This window comes from Lissotriton vulgaris, chromosome 5 (genome assembly GCF_964263255.1).
Source record: "Lissotriton vulgaris chromosome 5, aLisVul1.2, whole genome shotgun sequence".
In the NCBI taxonomy this organism is placed as follows: Eukaryota; Metazoa; Chordata; class Amphibia; order Caudata; family Salamandridae; genus Lissotriton; species Lissotriton vulgaris.
In genome coordinates, this window is record NC_141693.1 from 525,930,049 (window position 1) to 525,954,083 (window position 24,035).

At 43.0% G+C, this 24,035-nt stretch overlaps 1 protein-coding gene across 1 annotated transcript in view; it reads left to right on the forward strand.

The window, feature by feature from the left end:
• The window catches only part of PRKG1 (protein kinase cGMP-dependent 1), a 1,912,306-nt gene that overhangs the window by 1,551,591 nt on the left and 336,680 nt on the right, over positions 1–24,035 (forward strand). The window contains exon 8 of the mRNA XM_086921971.1: positions 6,600–6,665. Coding sequence (XP_086778097.1) covers positions 6,600–6,665 — 66 coding nt within the window. The remainder of the gene's footprint in view (positions 1–6,599; positions 6,666–24,035) is intronic.

Here is a 24,035-nt window from a genome sequence, read left to right on the forward strand (position 1 = left end):
GTCCGGGCCAGTAAGGCGCAGCTGGACCCATGAGGGGCCCATTGCAAATGACACACAGAACTCCTCTGAAAGAAGGGGCGGCCAGGATTGGTCACCCCGAGGTAGCCAGCGCACCCCCCAATCAGGGGGTGTGCTGGTAAGCAAGTAAGGGGGTTAAAAGAGGGCACAAGGCCACAGTAGAACACACAACCACCTCATTCCTGGCTCGCATGATGAGAAAGCCCACCCACCCACACCGAAAGACACGGGTGTTGCAGTCACAAGGTAGAGGTGAGGTGAAAGAAACACAAGAAAGATATAAACAGAGAAATAATTACTAGAGGTAGATGGAAAGCTCACGCAGTGTCCTTGGGATGGCTCACGGCAGGGGCACGGAGGGAGTAAATGACAATACAAAACCACAGACAGAGTAGATGGGATGCTCCCACAGGGCCCTTGGGATGCCGCATGGCAGGGGAACAGAGGGAGTGAAATAAGAAGGACAAAGCCAAAGGCAGAGTAGAGGAAGGGCTCGCAGAGGGTCCATGGGATTCCAGACAGCAGGGACCCTGAGGAGCAGACTCCCACTAGTTTCAGTAGCAAGCTGAAGCCTTGAACTGCAGAACAAAGGCCCGACCAAAAGGGGCACCCGCAGAACCACACTGTCTAAGGGCACAAACCTACAAAGAAATGTACAGAAGCAAGGAAAGTGCATAATAACATGGCTGTATTGAATGAACAATAAAATGTAAATGTACAAACATATTATATGAAATAAAATGCGACCTTTTAAGGCACCAAATAACGGTGTCACTGGTGTATGTCAAAAGGGAAAGGGACGCAGTCATTCGGGCAGGAGGGGGAGGGAGGACTCGCCCCTGGGAGAGGTTAAGGTTCACTTCTATTTCAGGACTTCCAAATAGCACCTAGGAAGTTAGTCCTGGGCGGACTTCGTGGAGGTCTGCTACACAGAACTCAGTGCAGGGACCAAAAAACTATACTGCGCTACGCACAGTTCTTCAAGTGGCGGAGTGCATTTGGTCATGCCTTTCGCATTGATTTTTACCATTGGGTGTTTGTCCCATGCTGTAAAAGCGCAAATGGCACCATGCACAGCACACAAGGGTGCTGCTTCTTTTCTTGCCGCTCAAGTAGATTTTCTACCCGAGTGGCAGCTTTCTCAACGCGAACAGAAGGTTTCTCAATGTGAGCGGTCGAGACCATCCTTGACCGCCCACCTTCAGAAATCTGACCACCTGCATTAATAAATCTCACCGGGAGGTGGATTTTCCACGCTCGCCAAGTTGATGTTGGTGAGCGAAGGAAAAACTCTGCTCCTCTATGCAGAGCAGAGTTTTTCAGAACTCTGCGCATCCGCAGGACAGTGAGTGCGAAAAACTGCACAATTTCTGTGAACAGAGTGGAGTTGACCGCCCAGGCCTACTAGTAGGAGGCCTCAAAGGCTTTTTTCAATGCATAGTCACATAACCGCATTCTATCCTTATATTTTAAGCCAATGAATTGAGTGTCTGAATTTGATGCTGATTCCTTTAAAATATGAATCAATTACATTTACTGGTTTGAACCTCATATAGACTATTCAAGGTCTTCAGAGAAGCAGCATTTGTATTACTTAGCAATTTAGCAGTTTCACTTTTACCCTGGCATCCTGTCTTTTTGATTGTATATACTGTATATTTTAATTTGTATGTTATATTAAAAGGTTTTATCAAATAAGAAACCGAATAAAGATATTGGACTTGACTTGCTTTGTTAAATATGGGGCCATTTTAAATATTGTGTGCAAGTGATATAATAAATTAGAGCTGAAAGACCTTAAACTTGGCCTGTAAATATTTGTGGGTTTCTCTTGGAGGCCGCCAGAAAATGTACCCATATTCACAGATTAACTTGAACATTCCAGAATTCCAAGGGAATCTGATTGTTCTCTCTTGTGCTCATGTGGGTAGATCTACTGCTGTATTTTCCCATCATTACAATGTTTACTTACTCTGCCTTCTGCAGCCATTTAGAGGTAGTGAAAAAAAAGTACTGTCTGATAAGCAGTATCTGCATGCAGTCTTTTTATTATGTCTATAGCACTTTATGGATATTAGGAAGACTATTTATTGCTACCATACAACATACGTTATTTTTTAATATATATGTATTACCATTAATATAAAATAAGTTGAAATAAATTGAACAAGAATGGGACTGGTAATGTTGTAAAGCAGACTGAGAGACTTATTTAGAGTTGGGTGTATAGAATACTCCTTCACAAAGATGGGCAATATCCTGTCTGTATTACAAGCGTCATAGCCTATAATGCATTTGTAATACCACTATGTAATGGCTGACGGCTTTATTCTGCTCGTTAGCATCCAGCACCCAGAGAAACCTTTGGTACCAGTGCTCTGAATATGTGAAAAAACTAAAATAAATTTTTACGTGAGATTCCTCTCTTTTGTTAAATAAACTTGCTTTACTTGCCTAATAACTGCCTCTAAACGCTAGTAACTGAAATATGTTTTAGTGTGATAAAGGTATGAATCTTTCAATCACTGTTTGTTGATTGTATGACTTTTTAAAACATAACATGAAAAATTACTGAGCAAGAGAGCAAAAAACAGGAGTTCATATTTACAACTTCGTGCCCATGAAATATGGGCTGTCTCCTAACTAATTAGACTTTAGGCCTAGCTATAACACTGATAGAACCACACTAATAGTGTTGGCAAATCTTTTTCAAATATTGAAAGAAGTTACCTGTGTGTACCTCTTATTGAATTCCTAATTGCCCTAATAGGAAAATCGATTAGTAATTTGGGAAATAAGAACATTTATCAACTTAAAGACACTCTATATATTCATCAACACAAGCCTCAGTGATCTCTGCTCAATCCCACACAAGCAGCGGGGCAGTTTCCTATGGAAATGCATGTTAAGTTCAAACAATGCCAACAATTTAAAAATTAAGCAAACAACTAACTAACTGAGAAAAGTAGAACAAAAAGGCACCAGAAAAATGAATGTTTAAACGTATAAGGTAAAAAAACACTCTAGAAAAAGTAAAGTGCAATTGAAAATCAGCAATTTGATGTTGAAGTCAGGAGCTCTTCTACTTTTCCTTGAAGGGCACTTCCTATCCAAGGTTGCCAGATGAAGTTTGCATTCCTTAATCCTTTCTTCCAGCATGGACTACTTATTCAGATGTAGTGGTCGATTTACTAAAACATACTCAGCTCAACAACTAATGTTACTGCACTTGCATCAGGGGAAAGAGAAGCACAGGGCCGTATTAGCTAAATATGGCTGGCTGCTATTTTCTTCCCCTGTATTTGTGCACATACTGACTGCCTAGTGCCCCACACACACATTTGTACCATGGTGCAAGGGTATGTGTAACATTGAAAGGAGGAGGCATGCACCAGAAGTAAGGTTGGTGAGTTTTATTTTTGTATAGACTGCCACCAGCACATCATACCACATGTCTCACTTTGCGCTGACACCAACCGCTACTTGTAGAATCTCCAAACCCCGACATTCCACTTTTCACCTGGACAAAGCCACGAGCCAAGCCAACCCAACAGAGAGGTTGTGGCCTTACTCCCAGAGCTGCCGGCTTTGGAGCTGGGGAGCCAGGTTTGAGCCTCTGCGTTTGCTCAGCTTCCTGGGATTCTGGGCAAATCACGTAATCTCCCTGTGCCTACCAAAAAATGAATGCTTTCTTGTGTAACGTAACTGGTGATCATGTAACGCGCTCCAATAACTTCAGGTCGAGTTTGCTCTATATAAATCTGCAACAAAAAAAAAAACAGACATCTTCCTTAAAAGTATTTTCTTCAAGTACAAATCTTGTTCCTCAACAATTGTTAAAACATTTCAGACATTGCATGTGGGCTGTTTAGTGCAGCACCCATTCAATGTGTGAACTGTTTGGAGAAGTAAATATATTTCTCCAACATTGCACTTGTCTAAAGGAGTTTTAATTTTTTAATGTAAAATCCAAACTGACAATTTTAGTAGATAGGACTTATGTCGTCAAAAAACATGAGTGATTGCGCTGGAATGCCCAAGTACCATCAACGAAATGCCCCCTTGACATCAAGTATGTCAAAGTAGCACTAATAACTGTTTGCACTGAAAAATGTACAGTTTTTTAGAGTCAAATAATTCATGCACTGGATAGTGAATGCCCCTTCAAGAATTTGCATCACTTTGTGTGACTTTGTGATGGCATAAAGTCTTGATAAACCTGTCCAGGGAGGTAAGGAGGTGGTGTTAGAGAGTTGTTAGTCAAGCCCGTGAATGAACAATTTTTCTTACCAAACTCCATCTACTTTATTGACGTATGTCCCCCTCCTTCTTTTGCATCACTTCCTCTTTGCTTTACTGTGAAATTTCCAGGAGCACTAAATCCAAAACGAGTAACCTCTTCTTTTATGAGAAAGTGCTCTGGCTTTCCCTAAATGACCCTACAATTTAGATGATGTCTTCTCCCTTTGTCAGGGTCAAAAATAGTTTTTGGTCATCCAAGGGATGGAGCCAGAGAGTCTAGGAGGGTCCTGTAAATGATTTAGAGCAGATATTATCAGCCCTATTTTTCGCTTTTAAGTCAAAAGACGTTGTGTTATGTTTTCCCTTTGTTCCTCCAGCGGAACCAGTATTCAAGTCAAGTCAAAAGGCAGCGTTTATTAAGACTGTTGGTCTTCAAACAGCATAAAAACATCTTTTATAAATAGCCTAAAATCATCACAGTTCCATCAATAATTCCATTAAGTAGGTACCCTATAAACAATAAAAGCATCACAAATGTCCTTACAATGGGTGTCATTGTAGCATTATTTCATAATGTAAACATTTTTAGCACATCCCTACTAAAAGTAAATTAAAGGTTAATAATGGTTTAAAAATTTATATTATTAAATAAGTACAAAATGGTAGATTTCATCCATTAATTCACTATAAGCCCAATTCAATTAGCACCTATGTTCTCAAATTCATTTTTCATAAAAAAGCTTTTCACAGCCTTCATATATCTTCCAACTGCAATGACGTTATCACGATTAGGCATATCAGTGAATAGGTCTACAGCGTGGGCCCATGATTCAATACCATAATTAAAAAAAATGGGATGTAAGAATAATTTCTGCAGGGCTAAAACTGTTATACAATCAACTAATATGTGCGGAATATCACATTTTGTTCCTAGCATACATTTACAATTACCATCAGGCTGCATCATTTCTGTTCTTATTTTTTCATTTATTATCCAAGGGCTAATGCCAATTCTTACTCTTAAGATTTCGCACCTGAGCCAGTGATTAGGTAACGTATCAAGGTATAGATATCAGACTTTACTCTGCCAGGTCATTCTCATAAATTCTACCTATTGTTTCTTGCTCAGGTACTCTACATCTACCCTCCTAGACAGTTCCTGCCCTTGGAATCTAAGTATACTCTTAGTAGTTTCGACATGGAGTGTGGACAAATTCTCACACTCAAGTTCTCGCATACCATGTATAATTTCTTTGGGAATCAATGGTGTTGACCATAGTAACTTAGTGTACTCAAGTTCTCGCATACCATGTATAATTTCTTTCGGAATCAATGGTGTTGACCATAGTAACTTAGTGTACTGTGTGATTTAAACAAGACCGGGTATCATTCCCTGGTGGGCCTGGTTTATATATGTAAAAGCGAGTAAGTCCCGTTCATCTTGCCTCTGCTTTGGAGTCCCTCTAAAATAGATTAAATCCAATTGGAACCTCGGAGCAGAGGACTGTAAGAAATTGTTCCACTATGCAGTATCCATTTTGGAGTTCTGAAGAAAGTTGCCTTCACTTCTTGAAGGGCTTTAGACCCTTGACTACTAGGGTACCTGCACAGTGCTCTGCCGGACACTTTATCCAAAACTTGCACAGATCTTGTAAAACGTGGAAGGTGCACGTCACGTCACTTGAAATTAATCACTTGTGCTTATGATGGTCACACACCACACCGACCTACTGGGTACATGTTTATTATGCCATAAATATAGATCAATAAGGCAGTCATTGTGTTATGAAGGAGCACATCATCTATTTAGGACGTGGAGTACAACTTGTTTGCATTCAAAAAATGCATTACGAAGATAAATGTTGAGAATAGGTGATTCTGACGATTTTTTGGACTACATATAGGTTAACTAGGTTTGTGGAAAACAAATATTAACTGTCTTCCGAAGTATTTTTAATTTGCCTTTAGTTGCGAAACATTTATTCTAATCGATATCAGAATGTTTTGAAATTATAGGGAAATTAAAAAATGATGTGCTTCAAAAACTCCCGAAGATAATTAATTAGTATTTCCCTCGAACCAAGTTATTCTATATATACGTAGTTCAGAAATGAACACATTTAGATACGTTGATTTAAGGACAGTTGATAGTAAAATGCTTGTTCTAGTCCCAAACATAGCAGTGATATTTCGCCAATAAAACATTGATATGGCCGCTGCCAAAAATGTCACTTGTGTTTGAATTCACATCCACTCTTACACAATGTAATCCAATGTTCATGTTTCAGTTTTGTATTTTTGACATCTTTAACAAACGTACTATTTATCTTTTTCTTTAGGGAAGATGTCAGAACTGCCAATGTGATTGCTTCTGAAGCTGTGACTTGTCTAGTTATTGACAGAGAGTAAGTACCTTGTTTTCTCACTTTTTAAATGAGTATAAAAATCCGAAGTTTGCAAAAATGTCTATTTGATTGTGTCATGGCCAATTCAATGCAACGCTGCTCAAGAGCATCTCTATAAAAAGCAAATTATTACCTTAAGCATATGAGATTCCAATGTTAACATGCATGGGCAAATATGCGTCTGGTTTTAAATTGTCAATGAATGTTAACATAGGCATTCACAAATGATGTCTACATGCTTACAGGCAGAAATACTGTTAATCACATTAAGCCAGCCTATTGGCTTTGGCAGTGCTGGTTATACATTTGATGCCTCATTTTGCTTACTTTAGAACTTGTCACTAGAATCCTTGAGTGTTATCTGTGATGCACAACCAGGTATTCAATTTGAGTTACTTTGGAGCTGCTTCCTTGGGCTAGTTGGTGGCCTGTTAGTCTAAATCTACAATGTATTTAAGTTCTTAAAGTTGTATCTAGTGTGTGCTCTTTATCAGTTATTTAACTCACCTCAATAAACTGTAAAATGCATAAATGAGATACATTTTTGAAAGTAGCAGTGGGATGACTGTATATACTTTTCAAATGCAAAATAATCCCTCATAGATTCCAATGAAAATAGCCAATAGCATGATGTGGGAGAGTAACATTCCTCTGGGCAGACCAAAAACCCCACTCTATGTATATTTCCAAGAGTAAGGGGCAATAGGTCATACAGACAGCTGTGTGGTCGAGGTAGACCTAAACAAAATCAGTAATGGTGCTTTTCATGCAGTCTTTTCTATGTTCAGAGACATCCAGTTGTGAGAACCCCTAAAGTTGAACTGTCTGTGTCACATCTTTGAACATGAGTACTCTATCATGGTGAATGACGTAGAAGCCATTCTAATTCTGGACCCAGTCACAAAGTAAATTTGAAATCCTAATGTGTCCAATTCACAAAGCATTTCCTATGCCTTACTCTTTTAGTGCATCTGGTTTACTCCTGAATTGGAGGAGTACACCATCAGTAAATCAGAACTACTCTTTGCCTAACCTGGTAAATAAGGAATATGATAGGTGTAATTGTTAATAATAAAGAGTTATGACAAAGACGTTTTTAAGAAAACTATGGATTTGTGATTTCATTTAACCCATAGCTTTTCATCCTCCAAAACTCAAATCGATATGGCTTTCAGTGTGTTCTTTCATACACTTTGAAGTACATACTTCATCTGGAAACTAAGCTAAGACCAATTGCATTTTTTTATTTGCTGAATTCTACCTGCTCCCTTTTCTCTTCATGAAAATAAAGATGCCTTCCTTTTAAATATAATATCTCTGGTTGAACTTTAAGAATGATAAGTGAGAGAGTAATGTCATTCTATAGCTGGCCTTTGAATCACCTACAACATCCTAGAGTAAGCCTTGAGTGTTTAATCTAGCTCATTTTGGAGAAACGTGTACAAATAGAGCAGCTTGTTTCACGATATTTGAAGTTGGAGTCCTGGGGACCTCTAGCCCCACTAGTTAAGAGCAGCTCTGCCCAATAACCACTGTCTGTCTGAGAGAATGCTCTACTAAGTGATGCATCAGTCCCCATTTTATAGAGTTAGAGATGGTTCCAGATATTTTATAATTCTGAAGGCGCCATCTCTGACTGTTCACACTTGTTTCGGTAGCACACACACTCTTTTATTGCCAACCAATGGAACATAATTTCAAGTAGTTGAATCCTTTCACATCTCCTCCATACGCAACAGTTGCAACAGGGAGAATTGCCCGGTAAAAATGAACTTTAAACATTTTCAAGCAGGGCAGGTATTTATAAAGTCTTTGTTCGAATTCAATGTCAATGTTTAGGCATTAAATGTAAACTCTCGCATATGGAATGGTAGAGCATGGTTACACTGAATTATATTGATATCTACTCATTCATATTGGGTTCAAAACTATTGTTAAATAGATATGCATCTCTAACAGTGAAATGTTTCTAGTTTGAAATAGGATAGATGACGTTAAAGTCGAAGGTTGCTTATTTGTTTCTTGTCTTAGTATGTGTCTTCATGGTCCATCATCCATTTAAAAGGGAGAGGTATCAATAGTCAAAGTAATTTAATTAGCACAGCATGTGACATTTCAAAGTCAATAACAAATGCATTTATGATCCTTAAAACCCAGAAATGGAAAGTTATTTAAATTCAACTATTTTTATTCCCCAATGAAAGATTATAGTAACAGAAATCTTGATTTTCTTTTTTGAAACTGTATCTCTTAAACACTGTTTGTTCATGTGCTCATTATATTTAATTTATTGTGTGAGGCATTCATTAAGCATCCTTAGATAATCATATTTGATTAAGTGCAAGGTTGTTGTTTCTACAGTCCTTGTTTCCTCAATTGATGTAACCACTCTGCTGGCTTCTTGGGAATGAATCACTTGAGCTTAGATTTTCTGAGAAAAATCTTTCTTGCACAGCGTCTAAATTATTTTTGGGCAAAATAGTACAGGACACAATTGTAAATTAGATTAAACACATACCGTATAATGGTACAGATGTTGTATCAATAAGATGATGACAATAGCTTGTAAGTGCGGCAATGTTTTATGAATGTGATTTGCATTTGAAGCTCCTACATTATGCTTAGTTTAGCCAGCAAACCCTATACGGTCACATTAGCACTGATTAATTGTAGCTAACCATTTGACATTGTGATGCTTTCTGATGGAGGAGGTAGATTACATTATTCTGGAAGAGGCGAATAGGTGAAAGCTGGAAGTTCATGTTACACTACTCCTCTCACCTTTGAGATCATCTGATCAGATATTAGCCTAAATAGCCTAAGCAAAAGCAATGCACAGCTACAAAAAGATATCTATTTCCTTAAGGCTTGCAAATTAAAATGTGCAGCTAAAGAAGGAGTGCTGTAATTAAAGGAACTCACGTCAAATATCAGGATGAGGTCATTTGTATTTATAAGTACAGTACTTGTAATAAAATGTAAGCTCTTTGAAAAACTTCATCACACAGAGGCACATCAATCTGAGTGACAGTGGAATTAATACTTTCAAAGTGTCCTGTTGTGCACTGTTTAATTTATGAGTAATTAAAGCCCTGACCAACATAAACAGATGGTTAAATTAGTGTTGTCAGATAAGTAGCTTTCTTTGACAACAAATTAACAAGCGAGGTAACATGGTGCAATGATCACCTATTACACTCATTAGCCCACGGGGACAGGGAAATACTCAAGCGAGCAGTCTCACGTTAAAGTGAATTATGCTTGTTGCCTGGGAAGCAGGAACACTTTTCTCTACTGCCTGCTGTTTATTGACACAAGCTAGATGTTAGTCACGTGACTGGCAAATGTGTGATCTTGTATGTTCCTTTAATCTACATAAATAAACAGTCCTTGGAGAAGCTCTTTGCCATGCACACTGCTACTCTAATGGCTTTCTTGAGCATGCCTTAAGTGAACATGCATAGATTCTCAGGACTAAAACATGTGCAACTCAATGGGTGCCTATTGTCTGATTCATAGAAACAGTCCGAGGCTACAGGCCCCTGCTATTGCCTAGACATGTGGATTGTTTAGAAATTAACAGATATTTAAGTTAGATCCCTACATATTAGCATAAATATAGTTGTTTTTGTGTATGAATGCATGAATGAAAACAGAGAAACCAATATTTTACCGGTTTCCATCGGTGTGGGGAAGGAGAGAGGATGCATGCATTTGAATACATTAGTCGAATCTGTGTTTATGAAAGCAAAACACTTAATCATGTGCTCATGTATTTATATAAAATATATAGAGGGCTTTCGACTTTCAAAATCGTATCCGTGAGAACTGACTTCAGCACAGTTAATACAAACAATATTTAGGAGTAAATGTGGCACTGCATCTTGAAACTTTTTTTCTTTTGTTAGTCCTACACCATCTTCCAATGTTCACTCTTGACGCTATGCATTTGAGCTCAAATTTGGTGTGAAAATTCGTTGAAAATATTGAGGAATATCCACAGAGCCACATACTTGTGGAAGATGACAACCTTTGCAATGGGTACAGCACTACCCTAACTTTGTCATTTTTAGATGCAGGACTGCAGACACCAGAGGTATTGGCCAGGCGTGGCCGCCACAGGTAACAGCGGTGGAGCGGTGAGGGGGAAGTTGACAGACAACGGGATATAGAAAGTAAAATAAAAAATAAATAAAACCACTTCAATTGTGCTTGCGGTGCGGCGAGCGCATTGTAGGGGGTTACTATTTATTTTTGTGTTTGACTTTTCCTATCCCGTCGTCTGTCCACTTCCATCACCAACTGCCCTGCCCCACCCCACCTCTGTTACCTGTGCTGGCTGCGCCTTGTATTTGCTGTAGTCCCACAAAAATCTAGAAATGGTGATGCTATAAAATTTGGGACTGAGACTTTTGGCTTGAGTCTGTCTCCTTTGACACTCATCATCGAGGAGCCCTGCTCTCATTGTTGATTTATGATTATTGTTATTTTATTTTTATTTTGGGTTTTTATAAAATGCAATGGCTACTAAAAATGAGCTTCCCAGGACTGATAGGTCATAAGGATGGAGGGCTGTTTAGGCACATAAATGAGTTTTAAGTTCCTTTTTGAAATCTAAGAGGTTAGTATTAGGCCTGAGGCTGATCGGTAGGGCATTCCTAAGTTCTGGAGCAAGGTAGGAAAATGAACGTTTCCTGCATCCGGCTCTATATATGTCACAGTATCATGAGAAACATTTTTGGAATGAAACAACATATTTTGGAGAAATGCCGCTAAAATGCTTTGCCCAACTGAGATCTAATACAAAATTCCTAGCTCTATGATCAGTATAAAACGTACACAAGTGAATAAACAGAATAAAGGTGTGAGTGGAACAGACTGGCAAGGGGGTTTCGTGAATAGTACATTAGGGTAAGCCAATTTATATTTTCCATCACCCTTAACAAAGCGGGCAGAGGACATGTAACCATCTGGTGTCGTCTGGCCTATGAGATCCCCCCAATTAAGGTGTCCATAGCATCAAATTCTCACATTTTACAACACTTGGTCACATTTATTAATGAATTCTGTGAGAAAAATTTCGGAAAGTCTGAGACATTTCTCTTGCACAGAATCGTCCAACGATATTTTATCTCCAGCAGCAGTGAATGGTAAAGGTAAACAAAACTAGCAAATAGAGAGTGCAGTTTCCAATGTCGATGCATTCTGAATCCCTTCCTGTAGGTTGTAGTATAAGAAGGTCCAATGTTAGTGCAGGCTATTAGCAGTGATGTGGAATACCACAGTGACATCAACCCTGACAACTGAGTGAGTGTTGTTTCCCTCTCTTCTCATCCCTTCAAACCGTGAACCTGATGTAGCCGTGTCGGTGAGCAAGAGAAATACCCATCTTTGCCCTGGCTCACACATCATTAGAAGTGTCTAAAATGGAAGCGAAAGGAGGGTGTTCATGCAGGCCGGGATTCATCCCCACCTTCTCTAGAGTAGAAGAATATGAACAAAGATGAGCTACGTTTTTTGTCTCAAGAGAAAGTAAAGGATGGAAGCACTGCCCTCCTCTGTAACTCTGTGTAGTGGGCTCTTTAAAATTCTTATTGACTAGCTGCTGGAATTTGCGCTATTTACTGAGGCATTGACATGAGGGCAAATTGCCAATTGGCTCTTCATTCTCTAATGTGTTAAAGAAAGTAATAATGCATCCAGGTTATCAACCCCTTCCAACAGTTCATTATGTGACCCAGTGGCGGCTGCTATCTGGAAGCAGCAGTAGGGCAGGGTGGGGGAAGGGGCAGCAGGGATTGGTTAAAAAAAAGACTTACCTCCTCGTCTGTCGGCTGGCTAGCCGTCACCTCTCCTAAATCCTCTTCCTGGCTTCTTGGGGGAGACAGGAAGCAGGAAGCACCAGGGTTCCAAGGCTCCCTGCAGCCCAAGCACACTGCAATGCATAGTTGTGATTGGTCTGCACGCCGTGACACCTCGCTCAGCCAGGGGCTGTAATGCTGCCTGCATGGAGAACACGGTATGTGCACTTGACTGTTTTGAGCGGCCCAAGAGTGTCGGTCAATCACTCATGCTCACAAAGGGAGTAAAAACCACTCCTCTCCCTGCTCTGATAGCGGCCCTGCCCCACAAAGACGCCGCTACGGGGAAAACTACCATGATAATAACCTTGAGTTATTATTATTTTTATTTTTCCTGTTTTTACAGTGCTTAAAGCAGTGGGACGATGCTCCTACACCTTAGCGGAGGAGCCTCCTCTGATAATGCCCTCAACAGCTAATGCGACTGTTTCCCAGCTAGATATCTAAATCACACAGCCCTGATCACAGAGCATTATTACACACCAGACTTGTTCAATACAGTCATTAATTTTTGGGGCGTTATGAGACAAAAAAGGCATTGGGAGGTTCAAGCTGTCTAGCTTATCCCTGAAAGAACACTTATCTTTGCTCTAATATTTGATAATTTGCATAGCAATTACATATTGAGATGGGAAGGTACACCCACATGACAACAGTCCCCAAACATACTGATTAATTTCAGGGCCCATCTGTTGTCTTGTTGCATTTGCCTGCAGTCTGCTGAACTTTTCTTTTTTAATTGGCGCTTTTCTTGTGTTCCCTAAAGAGAGAACAACAGAATCTGAGCAGATAGCGTAGGCCATAGCCAGACAAAAAGAGATAACAGTGAGACAGGTGCAAAACAATTATTGATAATTAGGAAAGCACATTCGAAATAGAATTAAACACATACGCGACCATACCAAAGAAGTGAGCACGCCATTTAAGGGTCTCTACTTCACCACAATAGTATTGCTCTTTTGTTAAACTGGTCCAATGCATGACCAATTGAAAGTGAAACTATAGGCTTTGGAATTACATCCACAACATCATCAATATCACCCATTTCCCTACAAACGAAAACAAAATAGATTAAAGAGATGGTGACAAACTGCAACAAGCATTAGAAATGCAATAGGTCTCGCAGCATTAGAGTTAGTGCTTTTAGAATTGTTTATGGGGTTTTTTGTAAATCTTTAGCATGAGGTTGAGGGTGAGTGAGGGTGAGTGAGGGTGAGGGGTTGAGGGTGAGTGAGGGTGAGGCTGAGGGGTTGAGGGTGAGGGTGAGTGAGGGTGAGTGAGGGGTTGAGGGTGAGTGAGGGGTTGAGGGTGAGTGAGGGTGAGTGAGGGGTTGAGGGTGAGTGAGGGGTTGAGGGTGAGTGAGGGTGAGGGGTTGAGGGTGGGTGAGGGGTTGAGGGTGGGTGAGGGTGAGGGGTTGAGGGTGAGTGAGGGTGAGGGTGAGTGAGGGTGAGTGAGGGGTTGAGGGTGAGGGTGAGTGAGGGTGAGGGTGAGTGAGGGTGAGTGAGGGTGAGTGAGGGTGAGTGAGGGTGAGTGAGGGGTTGAGGGTGAGTGAGGGTGAGTGAGGGGTTGAGGGTGAGTGAGGGTGAGTGAGGGGTTGAGGGTGAGTGAGGGTGAGTGAGGGGTTGAGGGTGAGTGAGGGTGAGGGGTTGAGGGTGGGTGAGGGGTTGAGGGTGGGTGAGGGTGAGGGGTTGAGGGTGAGTGAGGGTGAGGGTGAGTGAGGGTGAGTGAGGGGTTGAGGGTGAGGGTGAGTGAGGGTGAGGGTGAGTGAGGGTGAGTGAGGGTGAGTGAGGGTGAGTGAGGGTGGGTGAGTGTGAGTGAGGGTGAGTGGGGGTGAGTGTGGGTGAGTGTGGGTGAGGGATTGAGGGTGAGGGGTTGAGGGTGAGGGGTTGAGGGTGAGGGGTTGAGGGTGAGTGAGGGTGAGGGGTTGAGGGTGAGTGAGGGTGAGGGAGGGTGAGGGGTTGAGGGTGAGGGGGGGTGAGTGAGGGTGAGGGGTTGAGGGTGAAGGTGAGTGAGGGTGAGGGTGAGTGAGGGTGGGTGAGTGTGAGTGTGGGTGAGTGTGGGTGAGTGAGGGTGAGGGATTGAGGGTGAGGGGTTGAGGGTGGGTGAGGGGTTGAGGGTGAGTGAGGGTGAGGGGTTGAGGGTGAGTGGGGGTGAGTGAGGGTGAGGGGTTGAGGGTGAGTGAGGGTGAGGGGTTGAGGGTGAGTGAGGATGAGGGGTTGAGGGTGAGTGAGGGTGAGGGTGAGTGAAGGTGGGTGAGGGGTTGAGGGTGATTGAGGGTGAGGCGTTGAGGGTGAGTGAGGGTGAGGGGTTGAGGGTGAGTGAAGAATTACAATACAATACAATACAATATACCAAGCCAGCTTCTCACACTAACTTTGAGGACTGTTTACAGTCTATAAAATACACAGAGTGAAGATAATGTATTCCAAATACTCTAAATCTGCTGTTCTGTAAACTATTAATGTATGATTTTGCCAGCATAACCAGTTAGAAGCCAGCAATGGCATTACAAGCAGGCAACGCACACATGCAGTACAGAGGCAAAACTCAGCCATTGCACAACCTGCACTAGCTAGAATCCAGCCAGCAGTTAACCAACCAACAACCTATACTGCTGCCAGAGAATCCTGTGCATTTCTTTAAGAGACCCCATTAATAGTTTCACTCAGATCAAAGAGAGATGGGAGCGATGGCTGAGGGAGGAGGGGGAGGGCGAGGGGAAAACGAGAAGAGGTGGGGTGAGCCGCGGGGGAGGGGAGGGGAGGGGAAGGCACACGTCAGAGGACATGGTGGGGAAGCAAAGCAAATGAGAGGAGCAAGGGAGAGAGTGGGGTGACAAGGGAAGAGTGAGGCGAGTGATGGAATGGGGTTACAAGTAGAAAGACATTGGCGAGGAGAGGCAGGAGAGAAAGAAAACAAGACGGACGTTCTAGCTTACAAGTGTATACCAATGTTATGTAAGTCTTTCCTAGGGCATGTACAACAAAACTATCCAAGTTACATGTACCCATAAATCAAAATTACTGCCCGTGTCAACTGCACAAAGTTCTTGTTTCTCCTAGCTACTGCCACTCTCAAAACTGTGACCTTCTGGTTTGTGCTCATTTGAGAACCTGAGTGCCACACCAACAGCTTATTCCATACTCACGAGTCAGATATAGGGGCATCAACAAGCATCATGGACAACACATGTACAAAGATTCCACTGCTAATGTCCGTATTGCTAGTGGAAGCTGGGTAGCATCAGCGCAGGGAAAGCATGAGGTACAGCTAACCAACACGCAGGGCGAACTACAACTCCCAGCTCGTCCCACTTCCTGCAGCTATTTGTAGCTCATCAGAAACTAACAGATGTATTCTATTAGTGAGCTCACAGTGCAGACATCAGATACCTACTCAACAAGAGATTTGTTACAAAGAGACCCTACCAGTATACAACTTGATGAATTTTGGTGTACAATTTAAAATATACTGCTGCCAGAGAATCCTGTGCATTTCTTTAAGAGACCCCATTAATAGTTTCACTCAGATCAAAGAGAGATGGGAGCGATGGCTGAGGGAGGAGGGGGAGGGCGAGGGGAAAACGAGAAGAGGTGGGGTGAGCCGCGGGGGAGGGGAGGGGAGGGGAAGGCACACGTCAGAGGACATGGTGGGGAAGCAAAGCAAATGAGAGGAGCAAGGGAGAGAGTGGGGTGACAAGGGAAGAGTGAGGCGAGTGATGGAATGGGGTTACAAGTAGAAAGACATTGGCGAGGAGAGGCAGGAGAGAAAGAAAACAAGACGGACGGACGGAAGAGAGGGGAGGGGGGAGGAGAAATGCGACACGGGGGGAGGGGGCGGAGCGGGTTAAAATATACAAACCAAAAACAAGCCTTTCACCGTAACACGGCGGGCAGGGGAGGGGGCGGAGAGGGGAGAGGTGCGACACGGCAGGATGTGACCGTTGCGGCGGTGTTACGCGGAAGGAAGTTAGACGGCGTTAGACGGAAGGAAGAGAGGGGAGGGGGAGGAGAAATGTGACACGGCGGGAGGGGGCGGAGCGGGTAAACAAAGACGGACGTGCACGCGCACGCGCTTTTAAGGTCAATGCGCATGCGCATAAGCTCAATGAGCATGCGCATTGACCTTAAAAGTCACGGGCACTGCAAGGAATCGCCACGATTCCTTGCAGTGTAGATAAAGAGTGGATAAGTCGCAATACTCTTGCTTGCTCGATGCGCATGCGCATCGACAGGCGAGACCTAAAAAGCATCTTGACATACGATTTCCATTGGCTTGCAAAACCGCAGAACCTCAGGAGAAGTTGGAGAGCCATGGCAAGATGTTTCATGGAAAGAGCAACAGATGGCTCCCCTCAGTCATGCGTTCTTGGGTCCTGGATCTAAATCACCACAGTCACCTCACTGGACATAGTCACACTCACTGCAATTTACACATGGATTGACGACAGGCTAGTAATAAGTGCAGCAAACATAATACAGCTTAAACTAACAGGAACAGACAGGGCTAATGACTATCTTCCACTTTGCTAGTGCTGCTGATTTTAAAGCTGTTTACTGCATTTTAATTTTATTTCGGTGTGCTTGAGGGAATTTGGGCGGGAGTGCCTGCCTATTCTATTTTTCTTTTCGTCTTTCCCGAGGGCCATTGCTTTTTAAAAATACCGTATTTACTTGCCGGTGCTCGGCATTGCCCTGGGCTTGCTCCCTCTTGCCTCGGCTCCATAGCACTTCGGACATTACTTTCGGCTGGGTAGCGGCCATTTTGGACGTGACTCGCGCTTGGCGCGGTCAGCGGTCCAGTTGTTGCACACCTCTCCCCGGCACTGGGCAAACCTATTTAAGTGGCCCCACTGCGAGAGTGCGCTGCTACTGACTAGCTTCCACTTTGCTAGTGCTGCTGATTTTAAAGCTGTTTACTGCATTTTAATTTCATTTCGGTGTGCTTGAGGGAATTTGGGCGAGTGCCTGCCTATTTTCTTTTTCTTTTCGTCTTTCCCGAGGGCCATAGCTTTTTAAAAATACTGTATTTACTTGCCGGTGCTCGGCATTGCCCTTGGCTTGCTCCCTCTTGGCTTGGCTCCACAGCACTTCGGACATTAATTTCGTCCGGGTAGCGGCCATTTTGGACATGACTCGCGCTTGGCGCGGTCAGCGGTCCAGTTGTTGCACGCCTCTACCCGGCACTGGGCAAACCTATTTAAGTGGCCCCACTGCGAGAGTGCGCTGCTACTGCCTAGCTTCCACTTTGCTAAAGCTGCTGATTTTAAAGCTGTTTACTGCATTTTAATTTTATTTCGGTGTGCTTGAGGGAATTTGGGAGGGAGTGCCTGCCTATTTTCTTTTTCTTTTCGTCTTTCCCGAGGGCCATTGCTTTTTAAAAATACCGTATTTACTTGCCGGTGCTCGGCATTGCCCTGGGCTTGCTCTCTCTTGCCTCGGCTCCACAGCACTTCGGACATTACTTTCGGCCGGGTAGCGGCCATTTTGGACGTGACTCGCGCTTGGCATGGTCAGCGGTCCAGTTGTTGCACGCCTCTCCCCAGCACTGGCCACTCCCTATTTAAATGTGTCTGTGCCCTACAATCAGCGGACGAGCGCAGTGGGTGCGCCGAAGGCGCGCCGAAGGCACACCTAAGGCAAGCCCGTCTGCGCCTGTCAGCGCCAAGGCAGGGCACAGGGCATGCCATGCTGCTGGATTCGACTCCATCCATCACACTGGCTCGCTTATCTAATATTCCAGTGCGGCATTGAGAGCCCTTAGAGACTCGCGCTGCCATTCCTATCATACTAACACGGCAGGACTCGTGAATGTCTCTACGTGTCTGGATTGTGGCTTTTCTCCCTCTACTCAGCTCCCTTCGGTCTCTCAGAGTGTCGAGCCCCTACATCAGGGAAGTTTTAAAGCCTGCCTCATCAATTCGCGATCTTTGAGGCGTCATCATGCTGACATTGCCGATCTGGTGCTGGACAATGATTTAGACCTCTTATTTATCACAGAGACCTGGTTGGACGCATTCTCTAACCCCGTTGTTGCTCTGGCTACCCCCTCGGGTTACAAAATCCACCGGACCGACCGCCCAATTGGGAGAGGGGGGGCTGGCTATTATGTACAGAGAGCACTGGGTTCTTCAGTGGGATGCTCCCACCATTTGGGATGGCTGTGAGGCTTTGGATTTTAACCTCCAACTCTCCTCCCATTTCACATTGGGTGGCTCCTTAATATACCGCCCACCGGGCTCAGCTGGCGTATTTCTGGATGCTTGTGGGGATGCCATTGCGGACAGAGTCTTAAGGTTCTCCAACTATCTCCTCTTGGGGGATCTCAATTTACATCTCGACTCTGGGGAGTCGACCGATTCCGCTGTCTTTATGGATAACCTCCAGTTGGCAATGCTCTCTCAATGGGTGACGGATCCGACCCATAAGGGGGAGTCATATTTTGGATCCTATCTGTTCCAACTTCCCGTTGCAAGTCAGCAAGCCTTGCCCGATCACTTGGTCTGATCAGCTTCCCGATATTTTTTTCATGGCGAGCCCCACTCCAGCGCTTATTAGCTCAGGGCTATCGCACCCCCACAGCCAGGAAGCTGGATGCTGCTCTCCTAGGCGGTCACCTCATGCCCTACCCTCTTGGGCGCCCTTCAGGACATTGGTACTTCATTCTCAAGCTGGATTAGCGATGCTGTTACGGCCCTTGCGCCACCGGGTTCCGGTAAACTGGGGAGGGACACACCCTCCAAGCCTTGGTTTACCTCGGAGCTGAAGGCTCTCAAGCATGACTGCAAGGTTTTGGAGAGAGCTTGGCGGGTCAGCAGCTACAGTCCTATCACCAAACAGGCGCTCAGAGCCAAACAGAAAATGTACTACCTAGCCATTGCTACGGCAAAAAGCAAGCATTTTGCCACTTGCATCGATCGAGTGAATAACAATGCTAAAGAAATCTTTGCAATTGTGCAGAGTTTTGTTATGCCCCGTGCCCAGGAGGTGGTGGCTCCCCCCTCGGATAATTGGTGTAACATCTTGTCCAATCATTTTAGGTTAAAAATCAGTGTTATCCAAGATTCTTTCCCGAAAAATTCTAATTCCACCCTGATTACCCGACTGTATGTTCCGGAGAGGGATCCGGGTCATTCCTTCTCGGCGTTCTGTCCTATAGACCTCATGGTCTCTCGCAGAATCCTTGGAGCACTGAAATCTGGCTCCCCGAAGGACACCTGCGCGGCCAGGCTATTGGCGGAATTGGCCGACACGATCAACCCGGAAGTCAATGTCCTGATTAACCAGTCGCTTTGGGAGGCATGTGTCCCACTTTCTTGGAAGCAGGCACTTTTACTCCCCCTGCTCAAGAAGCCTACCCTTGATCAAGCCCTCCTGGCCAATTACCGACCCATTTCTCTCCTGCCTAGTTAGGCCAAGGTTTGCGAAAAGGTGGCTACCTCGCAGCTCACCAACTTTGTGGAGAAGGCGGGTTTGCTCCATCTGGCGCAATCGGGGCTACGTGCCTCCTATAGCACGGAGTCAGCACTATTGGAGGTGGCGGAAGCTATCCGTGACTGTTTGGATGCCGGTGGGAGAGCAGCTTTGATGATGCTGGATCTCTCGGCGGCATTCGACACGGTTCCCCACTCTCTCCTCCTCGAGCAGCTCAATGCCATTGGCATCGTTGGCACTGCTTGGAGTTGGCTCAGATCTTTGCTGGAAGACAGGTCACAACAGGTCTGGCTGCCCGTACGCCTCGGAACCCACTCCTCTCTCCACCGGCGTCCCGCAGGGTTCCTCCCTTAGCCCCCTTTTGTTCAACATCTACTTGACTCCCCTGGTTTACCTGGCGGAGTCATTGGGGGCTAAGGTGATGGCTTATGCCTGGAAAAGGGATGAGGACTCGGTCAGCATCGTGCAGCGGTGTCTCTCTCATGTGTTTAGCTGGCTGTCCAATGCACAGCTTAAGTGCAATGAAGAGAAATCTGAGGTGCTCTTGTTTGACCTGTTCCCTGCGGACTTTAGAGTCACCCTCTGGCCATCTGACTTTGCGCCCCTCCCCCCCCCCCAGTCTGACAAGGGTCTAGCAAAAAATCTTGGGGTCTGGTTCGAGGAGAGCCTTAATTTTGCGACTCACGTTAAGAAACTTACAGGGACTTGCTTTGGCATCTTAAAAACGCTGCAAAAATTTCTCCCTCTCCTGCTAGCTGGTGCCAAAGAAACGGTTGTCCGGGCTCTTATCCTCTCCCGGCTCGACTATTCTAATGCTCTCCTGGTGGGATGTCCGGAGTATCTTACCAGGAAGTTGCAGGTAGTCCAAAATGCAGCAGCAAGACTTCTGCTGAGTCTCTCTCCCAGGCAGAGTGTGCAGGCCCATCTCCGCCTTCTACACTAGCTCCCAGTTGAGTCTCGTTTAAAATTTAAAATGTTGTCCATTGCCCAACGAGCTTTGTATGGGCTGGGCCCACTCTACCTTCAGAAGCGCTTTGCCTTCTACACGCCCTCCAGACAATTGCGGTCGTCTGACCAATTCCTTATACAGACCCCCGGTTCAAACGCCACCGGCTGGGCGGCTGTTCCTTCACTCGCAAAGCTGGCCTAGCCTGGAATGAGCTCCCTCTTGCCCTCAGGATGGTCTCAGACCCGGCAGTTTTAAAGAAGAAACTGAAAACGCTGCTGTTCTGATGCCTTTTATTTCCTCCTGACGCTCATATTCTTTAGCTGGTTCTGTGGCAAGCTTTTCTGGGTAGCAGCGCAGGGATACTTTGAGTAGCTGTGCGCTCTATAAAACTAGTATAACATAACATAACAGTGTGCTGAAGGGAAAAAGCAATAACCATGCAGTCTAAACCACTCATGCCATTACAATGCAAGCATTACAACGCATGTGTCTTTATCATGCATACCTTTACCACACATATTTTTACCATGACCTGCCTTTACAACACATGCCATTACCACAGAAAATGTAAGTATAAAAAGATATTTATAGTGTGTGTATACATGTATATATATTTATATGTGTATATAATATATATAAAGATATATGTGTTTTTGAATGTATGTTAGGGCAAGGGTTTTTTAGGCTTTAGAGTGGGTGGTTGTTTTTTGTTGGCCATGGATCTTTGGCGGTTTAGGGTGGGTATGGGATTTTGGGTGGCAAGGGAATTTTTAGGGTTTAGGTTGGGTATGGTTTTTTTGGGTGGCAGGGAATGTTTAGGGTTTGGGGTGAGTATTGGATTTTGAGTGGCAAGGGGCTTTTTAGGGTTTATGGAGGATATGGGATTTTGGGTGGCAATAAAATTTTTATGGTTTAAAGTGGGTTTGAGATTTAGAGTGGCTATGGGATTTTGGGTGGCAAGGACATTTTTATGGTTTAGGGTGGGTATGGGTTTATGGGCAGCAAGGCAATGTTTAGGGTTTAGGTTGGGTATGGAGTTATGGGTGGCAAGGGAATTTTTAAGGTTTAGTTTGGGTATGGTTTAAGGGTTTGAGGGTTATTAAGAAAAAAAACATATATCTATATCTAATATGTATGTATTTTACATATATATATATATGTATATGTAAATATATATGCACACATACATATATGAATGTGTTTATAAAATTACATATAAATATACACATAAAATTGTTAATATTTTGCAGATAGCTATAATGCCTTCATGTGTATATGTATATATATGTATATATATATATATATATATATATATATATATATATATATATATATATATATATATATATATATATATATATATATATATATATATATATATATATAATATATATATATATTCACAGAAAAAACCATAGGTTATACTCCATATATAGTTAGGAATTTGCATTTACAAAACCTTGAAAATTCAATGAAAAAACCATTGGTTTTAGGCCATATATAGTTAGGGATTTGCATTTAGAAAACCTTATTTTACTCGCATAAAACCATTGAAATTCCATATATAGTTATAAGCGCTAACTATATATCGCGCACCCGCAATCCACTGCTGATGATGTCACATATTACATCATTCATGACATGGTTAGTGACATCACTGATGACATCACTGATGACATCTCAAATGACATCACTGATGACATCACTGATTACAACATCCAGTGACTGTATGTTTCTGTAAAGTTAAAATATGTCTTACATATTGAAGAATGAGTGGATGTATAAGTGTCTGGATGAAGGATTTAGTAGGTGCAAGACTGACTGTATGAGTGAGTGATTAAATGTGTCTCACTGAGTGCATGGGTTAGTGACTAAACTGTTTTAATTTGTGCATCATTATATCTGTTGTTCTACAAACTGCTGCATATGTTGATCAGTAGCTATATGAGTAACTGTATGGGTTATTGATTGGTTGTCCAAGTATTTGTATGGGAAACTGAGTGTGTGTGTATGGGTGGCTGAGAGGTGTGTGACTCTGTACATAGATGTGTGAGTAGTTGATTCACTATATGTATAGATTCAAAACTGCATGTGGAAACAGCTGTATGGGCGGTTGACTGTGCATGAGTGTATTAGTGAGTGAATGGATATCTCAGTGCTACATGTCAAATTAAGTACATATGTAAAACACAGTACATGTGAGAGTTGACATCTATAAATAACTGTGCATAAGAGCTAGTGAATGTGTGAGTGGCTGTATGGATCATTGTGAACATGTATCAGAGATTGTATAAGAGAGTAAAGTAAATATGTGTTAGTATATGTTTGAATAAGTAAGGTGTGTATAACTGTATAGTTGAGAAAATGGAGGTGTGATTGATTTTTGGCATAACTGACTAGGTGTGTGAGTAACTCCATGGATGAGTGACTGTCTGTTTACACTGATTGTATCTAAGGTTATATTAGAGTCTGAAGAGGTTCATGGTATTATCACATGAATGATATCATCAGTGATGTGATCAGTCATGTCAAATGAGATGTTATCAGTGATGTCATCAGTGATGTCATTTGAGATGTCATCAGTGATGTCACTAACCATGTCATGAATGATGTAATATGTGACATCATCAGCAGTGGATTGCGGGTGCGCGATATATAGTTAGCGCTTATAACTATATATGGAATTTCAATGGTTTTATGCGAGTAAAATAAGGTTTTCTAAATGCAAATCCCTAACTATATATGGCCTAAAACCAATGGTTTTTTCATTGAATTTTCAAGGTTTTGTAAATGCAAATTCCTAACTATATATGGAGTATAACCTATGGTTTTTTCTGTGAATTTCAATGGTTTTTTAATAGCAAACATCAAAAGCTGTCAAATGTCAAGTACGTGATAGGTAAAAACGTTTTCGTGTTTATGCACGCTGATGTGCTTTGAACGCTGCCCCCCCCCCCCACTCCCCTCTTTTCTCTTAGTAGTACTCTCTCTTTGCAGATAGTGAACGGTAGTTAACGCAGACCTTTACCCCTGTTGTAATCCGTCGTACCTGCTTGTCTCTCCATTTGATTGATTATTATCCAAGCATTTACTGTTTTACAATTGGTTCTCTTTGGATCATTCTCTA